Source organism: Bufo gargarizans, chromosome 1 (assembly GCF_014858855.1).
Source record: "Bufo gargarizans isolate SCDJY-AF-19 chromosome 1, ASM1485885v1, whole genome shotgun sequence".
NCBI lineage: Eukaryota > Metazoa > Chordata > Amphibia > Anura > Bufonidae > Bufo > Bufo gargarizans.
In genome coordinates this window covers 213287534-213310393 of record NC_058080.1, presented here as the reverse complement: position 1 = coordinate 213310393, position 22860 = coordinate 213287534, and the positions used below count along the sequence as shown (strand labels likewise).

The 22860-nt window shown below is 41.8% G+C and overlaps 1 protein-coding gene across 2 annotated transcripts in view; it reads right to left on the bottom strand.

Annotated features, from left to right (window-relative positions):
• Positions 1 to 22860, bottom strand: part of PRSS12 (serine protease 12) — a 172704-nt gene that overhangs the window by 81010 nt on the left and 68834 nt on the right. For both annotated transcript variants that reach the window (XM_044301247.1, XM_044301239.1), the window contains one exon: positions 12928 to 13124. In XM_044301247.1, coding sequence (XP_044157182.1) covers positions 12928 to 13124 — 197 coding nt within the window. The remainder of the gene's footprint in view (positions 1 to 12927; positions 13125 to 22860) is intronic.

The following is a 22860-nucleotide window of genomic DNA, read 5'->3' as shown; positions in this document are numbered from 1 at the left end:
TATCCATCTATAATCTATCTATCTATCATCTAATATATCTATCTATCCATCTATTATCTAATATATCTATCTATCTATCTATCTATCATCTAATCTATCTATCTATCTATCCATCTATTATCTAATCTATTCTCTATCTATTATCTATCTATCCAATATCTACCCATCTAAAGGTCCCTTTACATGTTGATGTACAAGCAGATTGTCGGGAAGGAGCATTCCTTCCCAACAATCTGCGGATTGCTAGCGGAGGAGACCAGTGCATTTACACCTCCAGAGTATGGGGAAGAGCCAACGCTAATGCCATCACTCTTCCCCATACTGTCTCATTGTTTATCCTAGTATCTACCTATGATATCTTATTTATCGATGTATGTATGTTTATCTATCTATCTATCTATTGTAGGAAGGTGCAAGGGACCGTCGTTCACGGAAGGTATGTGTCACCGAGGTTCCTGGCCTCTGTGGAGTAAGAACCAGTTTTCATGTGTCAACAGCAGTTGCTGTTTGACACCTTGCTATTTAGTATAGCTGTAATAGCTGATCCGGGATGGCTCTTACTGGGAGTAGTCAAAGTACTGGGTGGGTGACTACTCCCCCCCCGTTCCAGTTCGGGTCTTGACTGGCCTATATAAAAAACCCAGCCAGCAGTGTCAGCTGGTGGTAATTACCTCTCTCTCTGACAGAGGAGCTCTGGAAATCGCTGGATTGGGATCTGAGCCGTGTGCTACCCTGGAGGCCTGAGTTTGGAAGGTCTGCTCTGTCCTGAGCAATGCCGACCTGGTGTGAACTAACACCTAGAATAACAGGTGACTTTTGCTGTATGAACTGTCTAGGTGTGAACAAACACCAAAACTGCAAATGGACTGTCGTACTGTTTTGTTGCCATAAGTGTGAATAAAACACTGCAGTTTTTGAATTACAAACTGGTCTTTGCCTCTATACTGCATCCACTTGTCCTGTCTACCAGAGCGAATCCCCACACTATCTATCTATCATCAATCTAATATCTGCCCATCTAAGGGTCCTTTTACAGTGAGGATCTGGACAATTATTACAAACTAACCTCTGTATAACTGTATGTTGATGTTAGTACGACTGATCACCCAATAAAAGCGCAAAACGGGTGATCGCGTCTTTCGTGCAGCACCTTAAATTGACATTTGTCTGCAGTATATCCCCATGTGCCAACAGGTGATATTCTGCTGACAATATTGAAAGTGAATGGGGGACAAATAATTATGATAAAATAATTTGCCCCCTTTAACTTTGCATCAGGCAAAGGCACTTTAAATTAGTTGTATATAGAAGTAAAAGAAGGCGGCACCCACCACTGTAGAATATACGTTCCTTTATTCTTCCACATATTAAAACATTGGGGCTGAAGCAACATGCATAGTTTCACAGCAAGTGAAGCAGCGACGGCCGCTTCGCACTGGTTTGCGCTTCCTCTGGCACTTTAAACTAGTGTAAATTATTGCCTTGGCACCTAATATCATATCTACCTATTTTTTACGTATATATTTATCCATCTATTCATCCACTGGGGCATAACTATAGTGGATGCAGAAGTTGTAGTAGTCCCACACGGTCCCTAGTGCCTGAGGGACACTATAACCATACCATTATACCATAGGTGCAAAGATGTCTCCCAGTTCCAATGACTATACTTTTGTAGTTATCACTTTGGTTTATATAAGAGATTTTATTAGTTGAGTTAATGTTCAGATCGTAGCATTTTACAGCATTTATCACCTACTTGGGCTTATCAGACCGATATATCAAAAACTGTGCTCCAAATAGGTTGTATCAGCCAAAACCTCTCTTGCCTACTTAGGCTATTAAAGAACCTGTCATTACAATATGATGCCTTCAGATTACAGGTGAGTGAATCAGTCCGGATTTGTTTTGGGTCTGGTTTGCAAATTTTCAAAATGTTTCGAATAGATTTGGGCCGTACCAAAGTTACTCCAATTGCCCTGAAAGTTGGTATATAACCTCCTCTAGCATCATAGGACTCCAAATTTTTAGGAAGACTTTTCTTTATTTTTTATTTAAAAAAATTCCCTCCAACATCCCCCCTCCCTAAGCTGTGGAACGCAATGACAGCAATAGTAAATGATGTCTGATTGACATTGACATACATAGCTAATTTGACATGCTTTTTAATCCTTTCTACCAGTTTTCACCCTCCTGATAGGGCCATTTTTTGCAAATCTGACATGTTTCACTTTATATGGTAATAACTTTGCAACACTCTGATACTGTTTTCTTGTGACACCTTGCACTTCATGATAGTCATAAATTTGAGTCAATATATTTTACCTTTATTTATAAAAAAAATACCAAATTTAACAAAAATTTTGAAAAATTAGCAATTTTAAAAGTTTCAATCTCTCCGCTTTTAAAATAGAAAGTGATACCTCATAAAATATTTATTACTTAATCCATATGTCTACTTATGTGGCATCATAACACATTTTATTTTTTTAGGACGTTAGAAGGCTTAGAATTTTAGAAGCAATTCTTAAAATTTTTAAAAACATTTCCAAAACCCACATTTTAAAGACCAGTTAAGGTCTGAAGTCACTTTGTGGGGCTTACATAGTGGAAACCCCCCATAAATGACCCAATTGTAGAAACTACACCACTCAAGTTACTCAAAACTGATTTTACAAACTTTGTTAACCCTTTAGGTGTTCCACAAGAATTAAAGGAAAATGGATATGAAATTTCTAAATTTCACTTTTGGGCAGATTTTCCATTTTAATAAAAAAATTTCTTTAACACATCAAGGGTTAAAAGCCAAACAAAACTCAATATTTATCACCCTGATTCTGCGGTTTACATAAACACCCCACATGTGGTCGCAAACTGATGTAAGGGCACACGGTAGGGCGCAGAAGAAAAGGAGCGCCATATGGTTTTTGAAAGGCAGATTTTGCTGGACTGGTTTTTAGATGCCGTGTCCCATTTGAAGCCCCCTTGATGCACCCTTACAGTAGAAACTCCAAAAAGGTGACCTCATTTTGGAAACTAGGGGATACGGTGCCAGTTTTATTGGTACTATTTTGGGGTATATATGATTTTTAATTGCTCCATATTATGTTTTTGTGAGGCAAGGTAACCCAAAAATTTCTGTTTTGGCACCGTTTTTATTTTTTTTATTTTTTACAACATTCATCTGACAGGGTAGACCATGTGCTATTTTATATAGAAGGTTGTTACGGACACAATGATATCAAATATGTCTACTTTATTTGTTTGTTTCAGTTTTTTTTTTAGTTTTTAACAATAATAGCATTTTTAAAACCAAAAAAATGATGTTCTAGTGTCTCCATAGTCTGAGAGCCATAGCTTTTTTATTTTTTGACCGAATGTCTTAGGTAGGGTCTCATTTTTGTGGAATGAGGTAACAGTTTGAATAGTACTATTTTGGGGGGCATACGCCTTTTTGATCGCTTGGTGTTGCACTTTATGTGATGCTAGGTGAAAAAAATATAGCTTTTTTGGCAGTATTTATTTTTTGCTTTTTACAGTGTTCACCTGAGCGGTTAGGACATGTGATATTTTTATAGAGCAGGTTGTTATGGATGGAAATACCTAATATGTCTACTTTTTTTTATTTATTTCACTTTAACACAATAATAGCAGTTCTGAAGCAAAAAAATAACATATTTTAGTGTCTCCATTGTCTAAGAGTCATAGTTTTTTTTATTTTTTGACCGATTGTCTTAGGTAGAGTCTAATTTTTTGCAGGATGAGGTGATGCTTAGGTTAGTACTAGTTTGGGAGGCATACGCCTTTTTGATCGCTTGGTGTTGCAATTTTTGTGATGTAAGGTGACAAAAAATGGCTTTTTTGGCACATAATTATTTTTTTTTTACGGTGTTCAGCTGAGGGTTAGGTCATGTGATATTTTTTATAGAGCTGGTTGTTACGGATGCGACGATACCTAATATGTATACTTTTTTTATTTATTTAACTTTAACACAATTATAGCATTTTTTAAACAAAAAAAATTATCTTTTAATGTCTCATGTTCTGAGAGCTAGTTTTTTATTTATTTTTAGCAATTTTCTTATGTAGGGGCTAATTTTTTGTGGGGTGAGGTGACTGTTTTATTTGTACCATTTTGTGGGACATATGCCTTTTTGATCACTTGGTGTTGCAGTTTTTGTGATGTAAGGTGACAAAAATGGCTTTTTTTGACACAGTTTTTATATTTATTTTTATGGTGTTTATCGGATGGGGTGGATCATGTGAAATAGTTATAGAATCGGTCGTTACGGACACGGTGATACCTAATATGTGTGTTTTTTTCTTTTTTTTCAATTTTTTATTATAAAATCAGGGGAAAGGGGTGTTTCTTACTTGAAGTGTTATTTTTTTATTAAAAACACTTTTTTTTGCTTTTTTTTAATTTTATTTCTGTCCCACTCTGGGACTTCAACTTTTGAGGGTCTGATCCTCTCTGCAATGCATTATAATACATCAATATTGTAATGCATTGCCTGTTAGTGTATTACACTGAGTAATACACTAACAGGTTGCCTAGGAGATGAGCCTGGGGTTGGATCTCCTCGGCCCCCGTAGAAGGCAGGTCCCGATGCCGTGCAAGGCATCGGGCTGTCTTCTCACCCTATCAGGTCCCCGCCACAGCTGCGCAGGGACCCGATGGGCTCCCTCACCTGTTGCATCACCTGCCGCATGCACCTTCTATGCCAAGGTCAGCGTCGAACGCAGCATAGAAGGGGTTAATCCACGGCACCAGATTTTACAGTGATGCCGGCGGATACAGCAGGGGCCCGGCTACCAGGGACCACTCCGGTGACAGCCCGATCACCATGACGTTATAGTATGTCAAAATGCGGCAAGTCACTTGCCGCCATGATGTACTATTACGTCATATGTCGGGAAGGGGTTAATAGTCCAAAGTTTCCAAAAATTGTCCTTTATCAGGGGCAGATGATGTTTAAATACACACTGTGTTTTTAGAGAAAAAAAAAGTGTCTTGGGGGAACGAGACGGTTGGAAAGTAGCATTAGTGGCATGATGCAGGCTGCAGCAGCAGCTGGACACAACGTGATTGTAGGTAGGCAGACAGTAAGGCCTCTTTCACACGGGTGAGATTTCCGCGCGGGTGCAATACGTGAGGTGAACTTATTGCACCGCACTGAATCCGGACCCATTCATTTCTATGGGGCTGTGCACATAAGCAGTGATTTTCACGCATCACTTGTGCGTTGCGTGAAAATCGCAGCATGCTCTATATTGTGCCTTTTTCACGCAACGCAGGCCCCATAGCAGTGAATGGGGCTTGGTGAAAATTGCAAGCATCCGCAAACAAGTGCGGATGCGGTGCGATTTTCACGCATGGTTGCTAGGAGATTATCGGGATGGGGACCCGATCATTATTATTTTCCCTTATAACATGGTTATAAGGGAAAATAATAGCATTCTTAAAGGGAACCTGTCACCTGGATTTTGGGTATAGAGCTGAGGACATGGGTTGCTAGATGGCCGCTAGCACATCCGCAATACCCAGTCACCATAGCTCTGTGTGCTTTTATTGTGTAAAAAAAACTATTTGATACATATGCAAATTAACATAAAAGAGTCATATCTTACTTGTGTGATCAGAGAAGAGTCATATTTTCAAGCTCTGACTCATCTCAGGTTAATTTGCATATGTATCAAATCGGTTTTTATACACAATAAAAGCACACAGAGCTGTGGGGACTGGGTATTGCGGATGTGCTAGCGGCCATCTAGCAACCCATGTCCTCAGCTCTATACACAAAATCCCGGTGACAGGTTCCCTTTAATACAGAATGCTTAGTAAAATAGGGATGGAGGGGTTAAAAAAAAAATAATAATAATTTAACTCACCTCATCCACTTGTTCGCGCAGCCCGGCTGCTCTTCTGTCTTCTTCTTTGATGACCAGGAAGAAAAGGACCTGTGGTGACGTCACTGCGCTCATCACATGGGCCGTCATATGATCCATCACCATGGATCATTCATGTTATAAGGGAAAATAATAAAATCTACACAACACCTAACCCAAACCCGAACTTCTGTGAAGAAGTCCGGGTTCCGGTTTGGGTACCAAACATGCCGATTTTTCTCATGCACATGCAAAACGCATTAAAACGCTTTGCACTCGCACAGAAAAATCTTGCATTTTCCCGCGACGCACCACATCTTATCCGGCCCTCACATGCGACGCCCATGTGAAAGAGACCTAAGAGTAGCAAGATGGAGCACCGGCAGCAAGGAGTGGTCTATTGATCGCATTCAGCCTGCCTGGACTGTGAGAAAATTTCTGTTTAATACAGTAATCACGTAAATATGCTGCCTCATAAAATTTAAGTCCCACCCCACCAAAAAATGTAAACATTTCAACTGTGTTAACCACCCCGACAAAATTTTTTAACATTTCAACAGTGTAAATCCACCTACTTTTTTACAATTTCAACCGTGTGGAGTACATGGAAACTGACCATCAGGTATTAGTGGCATGATCCAGGTCCCAGCATTCTGCGCCTTAAAGAAATTTAACCACCCCTAAAATGTATTTATTTTTATTTATTTTTTTTTAACTGTGAGCAATAACATTTGACCATGTGGAAACTGAATGCTGGCTGTAGCAGCACCTGTACAGTACGTGATAATAGACAGCAACAATGACAAGATGGGGCACTGCCAGCAAGGCGAGGTGGGCAAGGTCTATAGATCGGAATCAGCATTAGAAGTTTGAAAATCCCCCTGAATCCAGGCTTAGTTCATTTTCACAAAAGTGATATTTTGGACACTGCCGGAGGACAACTTGGTCCGTTTGGGTGTCACCATGCCCCCCATGAAAAACACTCTCCGACACCGGAGGCTGGACAAGAAAGAAGATAGAAAGCATGATGTGCCAGTTCAGGCCACTGTTCCAGTCTGCCTGCCCACAAATCCATGGGGTCAGGGAACTGGGTATGCAACAGAGACTGGCCATAGTTTAGATAGGCCTGAACCTGGGCATTGCGGTGGAAGCTGTCAGCTTGCTGACTGGCCTCAGTCGGGCATGGCATGTGGAAAAACTGCTCCATCATGTTGAGGAGACTGAAATGGCTGCTGCTCGTTTTGGCAGAGGGGAACCTCCCTTTCAGACACGCTTGCAGCAGGCGTCTGCTCGTCGAAAAGCTGCGTGCACAGTGTTTCCTGGTAGTAACGTAATTTGTCCTCCCTTTCTGCCAGAAGAAAACATTGGTAGTGAGGGTCTAAAAGCATGGCTATCCAGAAGTAACCACCAGAAGTAACACCTGTCGTACTGCCGTGCCTTTCCTGAGAAACTACAAGCGAACCTGGCTGAGGAGGCTAAGTCTATTGGTGTCTTTAGCTTTATCCCATAGACCTCCTCCTTAGTGAAGTGAGTCAACCAATTATTCCTTCAGTCTTTTATTTGCATTTCATCACAATTATGGACTAGTTTCCATTCAGGTAAGAATCTCAAAGTTTACAGATTTATTGTCTCACGACTCCAAAATACTCAATATATCCACCCTGTTCCCTGTCAATACTTGACAGTGACGTTCTGGAATCTCGTGCCTTTTTGGTGGTTGTTCTTTTTCTTCTTTTCTGTATCCAGTAACCAACAGACTGCTTGCTGTCAACAATACGCCAGTCACTGCGTACGCAAGCAAGCATACAGATGTCCAATCTGGCCGTCGTGCCCGAGGAGCCACTTCTCTCCAGTTCCACCCCCCACTGAGACGACTGGGTGTCTTGCTGCCATCCTCATCATTGTCCTCTTGCCCCTTCACCTCCAACTCCTTCTTCATTATCATCCTCCTCCATGCCAGATTCCCTTTGTGCGTCCCTAACAGCTATAGAGTGGACTGTAAGGGCTTCAGCTGCTCTTCTTCTGCCATGGTCCCCTACTGCATGAGCGTCATTGTCTGTTCTAAGATAAATATGAGAGGGATGACATTGTTCATACCGCAGTTGTCCCTGCTGACAAACTTTGTGGCCTCTTCGAAGGGCTTCAGCACCTGACAGGCGTCTCGGATGAGCTGCCACTGTCTGACCTCGGAGCAACACATACTCCATGCTGCTGAGGCTGTCTGGTGCATGATAGTGATTAGCGTCAGGGGTCATATTCGAATTCGCGAGATTTCGCGAATATTTTGTAAAATATTCGTCGAATATTCACAAATTCGAATATTCGTTATATTCTATGATTTTTTTACTCGAAAAATCGGCAAGGTAATGATTGTGTAATATGCGAATTTTCATAATTTTTTATTACGAATTTTTCAACTTACAACTATTAGACAAAGATTATAGCACTATATTAGCTAAATTGCTCTATATTCGATTTTTTTTAATATTTGCTATATTGCTATAACTTAGTTTTTTCGAATATTCGTAATATTCTAAAACAAGAATATACAGCAATATAGCGAATATTCGAAAAAAAACAAATATAGAGCAATTTAGCTAATATAGTGCTATAATCTTTTTGTTTTATAGTTGTAATTTTTTTCCAATCTGAACTTCAGATGAGAAAAAATTACAACTATTAGACAAAGAAGATTATAGCACTATATTAGCTAAATTGCTCTATATTTGTTTTTTTCGAATATTCGCTATATTGCTCTAACTTAGTTTTTTCGAATATTTGTAATATTCTAAAACAAGAATATATAGCAATATAACGAATATTCGAAAAAAACGAATATAGAGCAAAATTCGCAAACACTACTACTCCTAAAGTCAAGTATATTGCAGCCTTCTTATTGGCCCACAAGCTAGAAGCAGGGAGGGATCATGTGTACTGATAAAATAAAATCGAATTAAAAAAAAGGAAAAAAAATTAGAATATTCGAAATTACGAATATATATAACTATATTCTGAATATTCGCGAACTTTCGAAGTACCTATATTCGCGATAAAAATTTGAAATTCGAATATTCGTGATGAACACTAGTGCATGACAAAATCATTAACGGTTTTCAGCTGCTCGTACAGATGCTTGAGCATGTGCAATGTCAAAGTACAGAGAGTTGGCAAGTCTTGGATTAAGCGGTGTAGTGTCAGGCCGTTCTGTCACTGCAGGTCCAGGAGAGGGTTCCTTGCCACACAATAGTGGCTAAATTGCTTGGACAGTCTCCTGGACTTTGCCAGCACCTTGCACAAGCCAGTGTACTTATTTAGAAAGTGCTGCACCTCTAGGTTGATGACGTGCATCATACAGGGAGCATGTGTTTTCGCCCAGGTTCAGGGCTGCCATGATGTTGCACCCATTGTCACTCACCACCTTGCCCAGTTGGAGTCAGCGGGGTGACAGCCAGCGGGATGTTTACTGCTTGATGTACTTGAGCAACAGTGTGGGTACTCTGTCCCAGGCTGATCAGCTCCAACAAGGCGTGGCAATGCTTGAACTGACATGATAGGAAGGAGGGGTAGTGCGAGTGACCCTGTGCCCTGCTGCTTTTGGGGACGGGATCAGGTCCATGACGGAGGAGGTGGAGGAGGCAGATAAGTGCCTTCTGTGGGAGCCAGCCCTATTATATGGTGGTAGGTGGTCAAAAGGACCTGGCCATGTTGCTGGGGTGTTGCTCCTCTACTGCCAGAAAAAACTTTGATCCAGTGGGCTGTGAAAGACATGTACTACCCTTGCCCATAACAGCTGCTCCAGGTATCCACCATGGAGTGCAGTTTGATACACAGAGAATACAAGGCTCTACTACAATGGCAGTACAGTGACTGCTTCACCAGCAACATGGCCAGGTGGGGGTTCAGCTTGTAGACAAGCTAATTGCTGGTGAAGAAAAGTTTTTTCATGGCTATTACAGAAGTGTCACGATGGAGCCTAGGACAAGGAGTAGTCTTAGCAGGAGAAGAAGATGATGCTGATGATGACAACAGCAAGCTCTGTACACAGTGTTTCCTGGTAGTAATGTAATTTGTCCTCCCTTTCTGCCAGAGGAAAACATTCCCCCATTTTGCCTTGGCAGTGAGGGTCTAAAAGCATGGCTATCCAGTAACCATCAGACTGCTTGATGTCAACAATAGGCCAGTCACTAGTAAGCAAGCAAGCAAGCATACAAATTTCCATTCTGGCCGGCGTGCCCAAGAAGCCATATTTTTGGGCCTCTCATAGAATGTTGTGCTCTACCTCGGGTATTGGTGTAGTAAACACATATATATATGCTGCTAGTTTGAATATAATAAACAACCCCCCCCCCCAAAAAAAAATAGATTAAAAACGTGTGAAATAGGAAAACTGATTTGTGCCTCAATTCATTATCATTCCCAGATACTTTTATGTGCAACCCTGTCTATTGGTGTAGTAATCAATTAGAAAAACAAAAAAGACCAAGGGTGTCCAGATGGATGATGGAAAACAGTGTCCACCTAATATAGCCACAGAGGGCACCCGTAGTTGTAACTCGGTACTAGCTCCCGAGTGAAATAAGCGAAAAGACAAGAAAACGGAGCTCATAGTACCAAAAAGTTAAAATATATTTTATTTAGTTATAACATGATTAAAAGATATACATGTAAAGAAATAAGTAAATGATATGTCATTGAAAAGTGAATGGGAGCAGAAAAAGAGTGCCACCCTGGGATAGCACACGTATCAATTGTAAAGGATATGTGTGTTGATCAATGGAATATACATGGTGCAATGACCGACTAATGACCAAAGAAAAGTGTGATAAATTTAATACACAGGTGAGTCAGCAGTCAAAAATTAACCCATATGGCAAGAAAGCAGGGTTTGTATTGCAAGTGCAGCATAGAAATAGACAACAAACTACAATGAAGGCCAGGTATAAGGTATAACCTGTATCAAATGCCATGTGGGTAAAAAAGAGGACAGGGACTCACCTGAAAGAGACCGTGTGCTATAGAACCATGTATATTCCATTGATTAACACACATATCCTTTACAATTGATAAGTGTGGTATCCCAGGGTGGCGCTCCTTTTCTGCTCCCATGTACTTTTTAATGGCATATCATTTACTTCTTTCTTTACATGTATATCTTTTAATCATGTTATAGCTAAATAAAATATATTTTTACTTTTTGGTACTATGAGCTCCGTTTTCTTGTCTTTTCACTTGATGTAGTAATCAAGTATATTCTGTAGTTTCAATATAATGAGTCCCCAATAAAAAATAAATAAATTGATTGAAAAAGTGTTTGTGAACACAGAAATAAAGGGAAACTGGTTTAGGCCTAAATTAGTTATCCCTGTGTACTGGTGTTGATCACCTATATACTGGTTTAATTAAATAGAAAAATTCCCCAAAACATTTACATTTTAACCATGTGGAAATAGAATTCACGGAAATAGACAATTGAGGCCTGAGGCTCAATTTCTCGTTATCAGCAACAGGTGCTCTACCTTGTGTCTTGTAGTAATCAAATATATATGCTGATTTAATTACATTTACAATCCCCCCCAAAACTTTTTATAAAATTGCGACCGTTTGGATACGTAAATGGACTACTGAGGCTTGATGCTCGAGTTCAACTTAACACACACAGGTAGATCGCTGGTACACCATGGGTATTGCTACAGTAGTCACTTATATATGTTGCTTCGTTAAATTAAAAGACCCCCCCCAAAAAAATTACATTGCAACCGCGTGGAAACTGAAAATACGTAAACAGACGATTGAGGCTTGATGCTCAATTTCAACTTAACACACACACGTAGATTGTAATCACATATATATATACAGTATATGTATTGAACCCCACAAAAAAAAAACAATTTCTGTGAAAATGAGGAAAAAGAATGAATGTATTTTCTTGCAGGTAGCTGCTTTTGAGGTGCACCTGCAGTTCTGATAGCAGGCACAGCCAACCATAACAGGTCCTGTCTCCTCTTACCCTGTCTGTCAGATGCCCTTCTTCTCTCTATTGTACATAACACACACAATTCGTCTTTGGAATCCTAGCCATTCCCTTCACTTTCCCTGGCAATAAGCTTGATTGATTGATTTCTGGCTGTCCCTGCTTGATTATTCACTGTCCCTAATTCCCTCATTTTCCTGGCAGACACTGTAACACCCAACCACCCTCTTTCACAGCCCAGCACAGAATGGCATTCTGCTTGTTCTGCTAAGGCACCTCCTTGACTGCTGCAGGACTGATTGGCTCATCCAGGATGTCAGCCTGGGAGCCAATTAGGTCAAGCCCCCCCCCCCCCCCCACACTTCCTCTCAGGGTCATGTGAGAACCCTTCTTATTTTAGTTGGTTCATCCAAAACTAACTCAAAAAGATTTAGGTTCATCTGCCATACAAAAAATGGCAAAGTTGGGACCGAACTTGATTGTTCATTGTTATTTTAGATGAAAACAAGTGCAATCTAAGTGCATAAATGGACTATCAGAGTGGACATGCCATATGTTCAGCCAGAGGCCCTACAGTAGAAGGTCCCACCACACCGCAAAAAGAAATGCAGCTCATATTACATTTTATAGACTAGTGTTTCCCAACCAGTGTGCCTTCAGCTGTTGCAAAACTACAACTCCCAGCATGCCCGGACAGCCTTTGGCTGTGCAGGCATGCTGGGAGTTATAGTTTTGCAACAGCTGGAGGCACACTGGTTGGGAAACACTGTTATAGACTATGTATACTTGTGAAATATATATTACAGAACCAAGAGATAGTAAGAACAGTATCAATCAACTGTTAACGGGGCTATAATGTATTCTTGCCCTTTTCTGTATATGTCCAAAAAGTTAAGCTGGAAGCAGCCCCAGCAATCTCATATATGAAAAGAAACAACAGTCTTTCCTTATAAGTCAGTAGAAATATCCAAAAAATAGGCACATCCCTCACTGCAGAGGAAGATCACTTATAAGTAATCAATAACAGATAAGAAGAAAGTGAGGGAAGAAAGTTACAGATTACTTACCAGATAATGTCCTGTGCTGGTCAATATCTGGATAACACACTATGTGGACGTCTTCCTGGTGACTGCAGTCATTCTTGCCCCAGTCATTCTTTCTACACTGGGTGAGTGTGGGCTCTTTGCCTGTACAGGTGACATCATCCAGCCAGATGACACTACTGCTCTCTTCTAAATCATTATCCAGTAAAATCTTCCCATGTCTAAGAAAGCAAACACATATAACACAGATGCACTATGGGGCAGATTTACTAATACTGTCTAAAAGTAAAACATTGTAAACTTAGACATTCAAGCAGTAAGGGCTTGTTTTTTGCTGGATAAGTTGTACTTTCTAATGGCACCATTTATTGTTGCATATTCAGTGTGGTGGGAAGCTGTAAAAATATTCCAAATGAGGTGGAATTGGAAAAAAAATATTCAATTTCGCCATAGTTTTATGGGTTTGGTCTTTACAGCGTTCCCTATGTAGTAAAACTGATGTGTGCCCTTTTTTGGGGGGTCAGTCGGATTACAGTGAAATTCCATTTGTATAGTTTTTGTATAGTTTTTCATACTGAAAAAAATGAAAAACTTTGGACAAAATATTTTTTTCTTTTTATAACCATTATCACTAGAGATGTTTTTAAAAATTTGACTGCAACTTCGTCAAACTTCGTCAAAGAATTATATTTGTTCCAAATTAATTTGTCACAAATATCTATAAATCGGGTATACCCAGGCCATTCTGCCTTAGGGTACGGCCACATGGAGTTGCCATGCTGTGGGCACGTTGCCCGCAGCTGCCTTTACTTTAATAATGAAGACCGCACTGTATAGTTGGTCTTCATTGTTAATGGTTGCGCAGCATCTTTAATGCTCCTTTAAACGAGGGCTGTTACTGTATGGGGTTTGGCTGGTTAGTTTGGGGGCACAATATGGAAATTATTGCTGTTCTTGCCCGCTGTTCTCTCCTGAAGGTTATTTGACAGCAAACACTGAATATTTATCAGCTTTGGCATACCCACTTGTCAAACTCCAGCACTCTCCTGTGTGGAAAAAGAGGAAAAGCAGATGGCAGAAGAAGGGAGCCCTTCTTCTGCCATCTGCTTTTCCTCTTTTTCCACATCATCTTCCTCTCTCTGCATCTTGCTGACATTTCTAGGACATGGAGACTTTGAAGGATGATTTGGAAGAAGTAAAGCCAGCAAAAGATGAGGATGGTCATCATTAAGGCCTGGCCACACTAAGGGCTGCAGACTGGATGGTATTGGTTGCTACCGTAATAATAAAGGCTTCGGTCTTATTGGTATTGAATTATCTTAGTTTACGACTATGGTAGGAATAAGTAAATGTAGTAAAAAATAAAACCGATGCAGAATAAGCCTCCCTGCACTATCTCTGCAGTCGCCCTGCACTCTCCAATATTCTTCTATTAATCGTTTTCAGCAACACCGTCCCTAGAGCATGAGTGCTTGCCACGTCTTTGCCTTTGCTCAGCTCACAGGACAATGGCGGAGACCGCACGGGATGAGGGTTTTATAGCACTGTGACATCATATGGGATGGCTATGTGCGGATTGGCTGGCTGCATGGCATTATGGGTGATCTTGCCTTCTCGGGCTTGTCTCCTCTACACTTGGTTTCTCTTTGTAATAGGTGCAACCACAATTTAAGAAAACCTGATTCGTCCTTGATTCGGCCTAATTCCGCATCAAATGCGTCACTTAGCTCAACACTAATTATCTCCATTAATTTTATCATAAGTCTGCAGAGCTGTGTGAGGGCTTATTTTTTGTGGAGCAATCTGTCGTTTTTATTGATACCATTCTGGTATGTGTATGACTTTTTGATCACTTTTGATTAAGTTTTTTTGGGAAGTGACACAATGGAAAATAGCCATTTTGATTATTTTTTTCCATTATGCTATTCGCCAAAGTTCAGTATACTATATTTTAATGCAGTGCTGCCACCTAGAGGCCCACATTGGAATATACCAGTAATAGGCCTGGAAGCCTTATACAGGCTTAGGTCTATTATCACAAAGGTCCCTTTCACACGAGCAAGTTTTCTGTGCGGGTGCAATGCGTGACGTGAATGCACAGCACCTGCACTGAATCCTGACCCATTCATTTCAATAGGTCTGTGTACATGAGCGTTTTTTCATGCATCAGTTCTGCAATGCGTGAAAAACGCAGCATGTTCTATATTCTGTGTTTTTCAAGCAGCCCTGGCCCCATAGAAATAAATGGGGCTTCAGTTAAAAGTGCATTGCATCCGCAAGCAGGTGCGGATGCAATGCGTTTTTCACTGATGGTTGCTAAGAGATGTTGTTTGTAAACCTTCAGTTTTTTATCACGCGCGTGAAAAACGCTTTAAAATGCATTGCACCCGTGCGGAAAAAACTGAACAACTAAACGCAATCGCTGACAAAACTGACTGAACTTGCTTGCAAAATGGTGCGAGTTTCACTGAACGCATCCGGACCTAATCTGTCACTCTCGTGTGAAAGAGGTCATCCTCCCGCTAATGTCAGCATCATTAAGTAATGACTCTTCCTTTTGTTTCATGGCCTGTAAAAGAATTGCTCTCCGTGTCATATGTGACATTTTGGGTTACAACATGAGATGTCTTAGGGTACTTTCACACTAGCGTTTTTCTTTTCCGGCGCTGAGTTCCGTCCTAGGGGCTCAAATCCGGAAAAGAACTGATCAGTTTTATCCTAATGCATTCTGAATGGAGAGTCAGTCCTTCAGGATGCATCAGGATGTCTTCTGTTCGGTCTTTTTGACTGATCAGGCTTTTCAGAAAAACGTAGCATGCAGTATTTTTACCTCCGGCCAAAAAGCCTGAACACTTTGACTGAACGCCTGATCAGGCTTTTTTCCCATTGACTTGCATTAACGCCGGATCCGGCCCCGTGTGTTCAGTCAAAACGGATCCGGCTTTTGCATGTTAAACCCGAAAAATGTGAAAAAAAAGTTAAAGTCCATAAATGGCGGATCCGTTTTTTCCAATGCATTTTTCCATTGTGATCGAAAGCCTGATCAGGATTCAAATGTAATCCGTTTTTACACGTTTTTCCGGATCCGGCGGGCAGTTCCTGTGTCGGAATTGAACGCCGGATTAAAACAACGCTAGTGTGAAAGTAGCCTTATCTTACTCTAAGGCTAGGTCTACACGACGACATTTGTCGCGCAACATTTTGTTGCACCAATGTTGCGCGACAATTTTTATAATGGCAGTCTATGGTGTCGCACTGCAACATGCAACATGCTGCGACTGCGAAGCGACAGTCGCAGAAAATCCATTCAAGATGGATTTTTCTGCGACTGTCGCGTCGCAGTCACAACATGTCGCATGTTGCAGTGCGACACCATAGACTGTCATTATAAAAATTGTCGCGCGACATTAGTGCAACAAAATGTCGCGCGACAACTGTTGCGCCCTATCTGTCGCGCGACTTTTTGTTGCGCGACAAATGTCGTCGTGTAGACCTAGCCTTAAACAACAAATGTTTCAGCATAACTACTAACTCATTTTTGCTGCAGAAGTGATGTAATAAACTGTCCTCTGACATGTTCAATCTTTGGCTTGGTTTTGGAAATAGGACAAGGAATTCATTTCACCAATAGAAAACTGATTATGAAGAAGTAGTACCAGGATTTACAGCATTTTGCCCTTAGGAACAGTCTTGCTGTCTTTTTTTTACCTCCTTATTAGGCTACCTGCACATGTTGCGGATTACGCTCGTTTTTTCCACATGGATTCTCGTGTAGAAAAATGCAGCATAAGACTACATTCACACGACCATATGAATGAGTCCGCACCCGTTCCGCAATTTTGCGGAATGGGTGCGGACCTATTCATTTCTATGGGGTTGCAAAAGATGCGTACAGCACACGTGGTGCTGTCTGAATCTGTTGCTCCGTGCTGCGGCCCTGCAAGTAAAATAGAACATGTCCTATTCTTGTCCGCAATTGCGGACAAGAATAGGCATTTTCTATGATAGCGGCAGAACGCACATGGGCCGGTATCTGTGTTTTGCGGATCCGCAATTTGAAGATCCGCAAAACACCATGATTGTGTGAATGTAGCCTAATACAGTACCAAAGTGTTTCAACTAGACAAATCTCATGTACATTTTGCTTTTTTTGTTCTATGTGGATATTGACCTGCCCTGCTGATTTTGAAATCGGTATTATGTGGTTCCTTTGTGCGTATTTTACCCTTTTCACTGAGATCTGCGGCAAAACAACAACAAATCCACTACAAAAACTGCAAAATACACATGTTGATTTGGTGCGGAAAAATGCACAGAAATCTACTGGAAAAGTTGTGCAGGTGGCCTTAAAAAGCATGAACTGCAAAAAATGTAATATCCATAAAGTGAGATGTTCCAGATCAGGGTTTACCAGAATGTAGTACACTGTTCCAGATCAGGATATACCAGTATATGGTAAAGGGTATGTTCACAGGGTTATCTGAGCACAATAAAAATGTAGGAGTGGAATCTGCATAAAAATTCCTCTTTAAATTGTTTCAAATTCAATAGAATCCAAATTTTGGGGGCAATTTTGTGACAAATTTTATGGGTTTACAATCGATTCACTCATCTCTACTACTTTTACTATCTCCGGCTTCTAGGCTTGCTCCTAAAGGGTTGTAAAGCTCTACAATATTCCAATATAATTTCTGGATAAAATCCTCACGGTTTTCAAGTTCTCTGTTCTGATTGAAATGGGAACTTTGTCACAGCAAATAGGGATCTTGAAAACCTCGCAGATTTGATACCAAAAGTATACAGGAATATTCACAATCTGCAATGATTAGGAAAAAAAGGTTGCTTTATTCTAGAAACCAGTCCACAGTCGGTGCGTGGTATCGCAGTTCAGCCCCATTTACATTAGCTGCAATGCAACCATTGGACAGGTGTTTAGGTTTTTCAAGAAACGGCCATAGTTTTCCTAATCTTATAGAACCCTTCTACACGCGTTTTTATGCGCGTTTTTTGTAATAGTAAACGCGCGTTTGACGCGCGTTTGTGTCATTGACTGCAGTGTCCTATGGCCACAAACGCGCGTCAAAACGCCCCAAAGAAGCTCAAGTACTTGATTATGCGTCGGGCGTTTTACAGCGCGATCATACGCGATGTAAAACGCCCAGGTGAGAACCATTCCCATAGGGAAGCATTGGTTTTCATGTGTTGAGCGTTTTACAGCGCGTTTGAACGCGCTGTAAAACGCTCAGGTGTGAACTTAGGGTAAAGCTTATATAGTGACATGTTATTGGCCTTCAATTGGGGGCAAACATCTAGGTCCCCTATGAACAATGGATCCATTACCCTAAGTTCACACCTGAGCGTTTTACAGCGCGTTCAAACGCGCTGTAAAACGCTCAACACATGAAAACCAATGCTTCCCTATGGGAACGGTTCTCACCTGGGCGTTTTACAGCGCGTACGATCGCGCTGTAAAACGCCCGACGCATAATCAAGTACTTGAGCTTCTTTGGGGCGTTTTGACGCGCGTTTGTGGCCATAGGACACTGCAGTCAATCACACAAACGCGCGTAAAACGCGCGTTTACTATTACAAAAAACGCGCATAAAAACGCGCGTTTGAGTAACGCTCAGGTGTGAAAGCAGGGTTAGAGGCAAGGCCATGATGACCAGATGGATACTCGTTTAGTACCAGTTATCCTATAGCTGCCGTGCAGGTGTTCATCTAAGAGACCTCATTTCCACAGATGCAGTGGAGGTACAACTGGTGCTAACATTATGTTATCTTCAGTATGTTATGCCCTATGCATATATTGTATAATAGGGTTCAGCAAATTTAAATGTGTTGGGTTACTGCTGCAGTTGAACATGTTCTTAGACGTGTATAAGAAATGTATTTCACACAGGTAACAGTGTTCTCTGTGACTAGTCTACGTCATTTGTCACTGATGTGTAGTGGTCTGACAGGGCTAACAGTGATAAATGCACAAAGGTCCTCTGTGTGTCCCCTGTCCTCCTGTGATTTTATGATGTGTGTAGGACTGAGTGAGTCCTAACTATAGCTTGCTGTATTACTGTTAGAAACAATGGCGTGAGACAGTTCAGTCTGACATATGCTAGCATTTGTGTGCATACACATGAGATACAGTAGCTGTCCGTCTGACACCTATCTCTTCCAATACTCCCATAGTAAATGAGGAGAGGGGAGAAAATCACTGCCAGGCTCCTGAATGGAAGTACAACATTCTTTTTGGATACTGTCACTTTAAGTGATACATAAGAGTAGCGGTTACAGTCTCTGATGGCTTCTCTCACACTTGATGGGCAGAGTATTTTAAAGGCTATTGAAGGCAATTTATTTTTATGAATGCATGTTACTCATTTTTGGCAAAAAATATATTTTTTTCAATTGAAAATATTGAGCTATTCTGTCACAAAGGGTTAACAGTTTTTCTAGCTGTGTGACTGGTACTTTCGCTTTGTGCTGGTCATCTAATAAACCTTATCTGTAAACTACTGAGAGGTCACTTAAGCCACATTCTTATCAGTAAGATAAGAACTGAGCTATAATTAGTGTTTAATGTCAGAGAGCATAAGGAATCCGTCTGCTCCTGATCTGACGGGAAAGACAGAAAATCCAAAGGGTGCTACTAGAGCATGTCATCTCTGTGCAGAAAAAAGGATGCCAAATCTTTAATAAACACCAATTTCAAAAAATATTTTTTAGCTCAAAATGAGTACAATGCAATAATAAAAAGAAATTGCCCCCAAATGTGTACACAGCCTTTAAACAGCAGGGTAAGGCTCCATTCACACGTCCGTAGAATGTGTCCGCATCCGTTCCGCAATTTTGCGGAATGGGTGCGGACCTATTCATTCTCTATGGGGACGGAATGGATGCGGACAGCACACAGTGTGCTGTCTGCATCCGCAATTGCGGAGCGCGTCCCCGATCTTCGGGTCCGCAGCTCCGCAAAAGATAGAACATGTCCTATTCTTGTCCGCAGCTTGAAGACAAGAATAGGCATTTCTATGGGGGTGCCGGGCTGGTGTGTTGCGGACCCGCAATTTGCAGGTCCGCAACACATCACGGACGTGTGAATGGAGCCTTAGGCTGGGTTCACATCACGTTTTTTTCCATACGTTTAACGTATACAAAAAATGTATACGTTAAACGGATGCCTCAGACTGATGCCATACAGTGGCATCCGTTTATCATAGAGTTCCACTTATGAAAAAACATACTTTTTTTTTACCATTGTAAAAAAGTATACTTTTACAGGGGGTTCAGACCTGAGCGTTCTGAAACGAGCGCTCTGTATGCGCGATTGTACGGGCGTTTACAATCGCGCATACAGAGACAGGCGTGCACACATTGTCGCGCGTTCCCGAATATCTATGTGCGGGAACGCGCGACAAACGCCCCAAAAAAAGCTCAAGAACTTGTTTGAGCGTCGGGCGTTTTACAGCGCGATCGTACGCGCTGTAAAACGCCCAGGTGAGAACCATTCCTATAGGGAATCATTGGTTTCTCCGTGTTGAGCGTTTTACAGCGCGTAGGAACGCGCTGTAAAACGCTCAGGTCTGAACTTAGGGTTAACCAGACTGTTCTGGATACAAGAACGTGGTGTGCATTGTTTTGTATCCTTTTTTTCTAACGTATACGTCAAACGGAGGCATAAAACGTGACGTGAACCCACCTTTACTGCTTGACTGTCTCTGCTGAGGCCTAGTGGACATGTTGTGTCAAAGATGGCTGACAACTATAGCCCAATCCTTTCATGCTGCTATGGGTTAAATAGAGGCGGCTGCTGACCACTAGTAATGATCGAGCATGCTCGGCCGAACACCTGTTCGGCTCAAGCATCTCGAGGCTCGGCACATGCCGATATTCAGCTGAGTACCGCATGTGCTCGTGCACAATTCTTGAGTCTCCTCCCCGCATGTTTCTTGGCTGCTACACAGCCAGTAAACATGCAGGGAGGTGCTGGCACGCATTGTAATGCCGTAGCCATGTTGGCTACTGGCATTACAGTGATTGGCTGGCCGGAACGCGTCATCGGGGGCTATAAAGCTCCCGATGACACGTGTTCGGCTCAGTCTTAGTCAGGGAGAGCTGAGCATAGGAAGGGAAAGACAGTGTAGGGAGAGTTATTGGAAGATTTGTATTACAAAAACTTTTCAGAGACCCAAAAGTCCTTTTAAGGACTATTGTGTGTGACAGCAGCAATATATATTTTTAGCGCATCCTGCTCTAAATAGCGTCTAATAGGCCGTTGCAAACAGTTAAATTATCCGCGCCACATCTCCTGTGTAAAGTGTGCGCATCCCTAAAATATCAGTGACATCCAGTGTACTTTTTCCGTAGACAGTATCCGCTGCGGACAGTTAAATTATCCGCGCCACATCTCCTGTTTAAAGTGTGTGCATCCAAAAAATATCTGTGACATCCAGTGTACTTTTTCCGTAGACGGTGTCCGCTGCGGACAGTTAAATTATCTGTGCCACATCTCCTGTGTAAAGTGTGCGCATCCCTAAAATATTTGTGACATTACCTGTCATTTTTTTATTAGCCGCTGGTGACAGCATTGACATAATTGACATTATCTGCGGGATATCTCCTGTGTGACGTTTCCACATCCCAAATATATTTTTAAAATTTTTCACGCATACACTTCCAAATCCTACGCTACTGTACATGTGACAGACTTTCAAGCATATATCACATTTAAAATGAAGAAGGCGAGCAGAAAGGGTCGGGGAAGTGGCCGTGATGCTGATGGTGCATGCAGAAGTTGTGGCCCTGGAAACTGTGCCTGCTGCCAGAGCACAAGAAAAACAGTCATCCACGATACCTAGCTTCATGTCCCAGTTTGCAGGTGTCACGGCTATGATCATGGTCGTGACTCCTGTGTCCGCATGCTGTTGCCTGCGGTTTGGTGTTGTTGTTCAGCCACAGGTGAGGGCCGCTAGTATGTTGCCTCACTTGTGGTTGCCGCTGGCAACATGTGATTGTACTTGGCAGTATAGCAGCCTGAGCTGGTGCTAGGTAGCTTGCTGTCAATTGCATGCGGTTACACCTGGTTGTGTGTGTGTATGGTATGCACTTTGTATGTCTGGTGTGCACTAGGTGTTATGTTAGATGTGCACTGTGACACTTCCCTTCACTGTGGCTGCCCGTGGCAAAGTTTGGTATGGTGTACATGTGGTGGCAGTGTCTCGGCCTTCTGGCTGACTCCCAGGACCTGGTTGCCACGCATGTCGTTGCCTGCGGTAACAGCTGCAGTGTGATGTTCATTTGGACACTTCCCCTTTAAGTGGTTTCACTTCCCTGGTTAGTGTTGGAAGGGTTAATTCCCTCTCCTGTGTGTGTCTGTGTGGGTGTGGCCACTTTGGGCTATAAAGCCTCTTTGGAGATCTGAAGCTGAGGGGTTCTTCAGCCATGCTTTGCTGGAGACATCCTCCTGGTAATTCCATCTGCCAGTGGGGGCCACCCTTGTGGTCATAAATTGTTATAAATTGTTATATATTATTATACACGATGTTATGAGGATGTGTTTGTGTGTCATGTCTATTTATTGCAGCGTATGGTTTCCTGGCGTCCTGTGTGGTGTGTGTGCTCTGTCTATTGTGTTTTTGTGGACAGCAGCACTTATACTTGGGTCCCAGGCTCTGTGTCTGTGGCAGGTAGGTGTTAGTACTAGTTGCACTTACCTGCCATTGCCATATGACTGTTCCTGTTCCCCTTTCTTTATAGTTTGGCCATTTTTAGACTCCTATTTCTCCATGTCCAGGAGGAACAGGTAGTCTACCCAGCTCCTAGCTTAGGGACCTGCGGGGGGTTAGTAGGGACCCGAGGTTCCAGAGCATGAGTCCTCCTACCTTCAAGGTCGGCTCATGTCGCTAGGAGTTAGGGTCAGATTAGGGAAGCAATAGGAGGTGACCTGCTCCCTAATTCTGT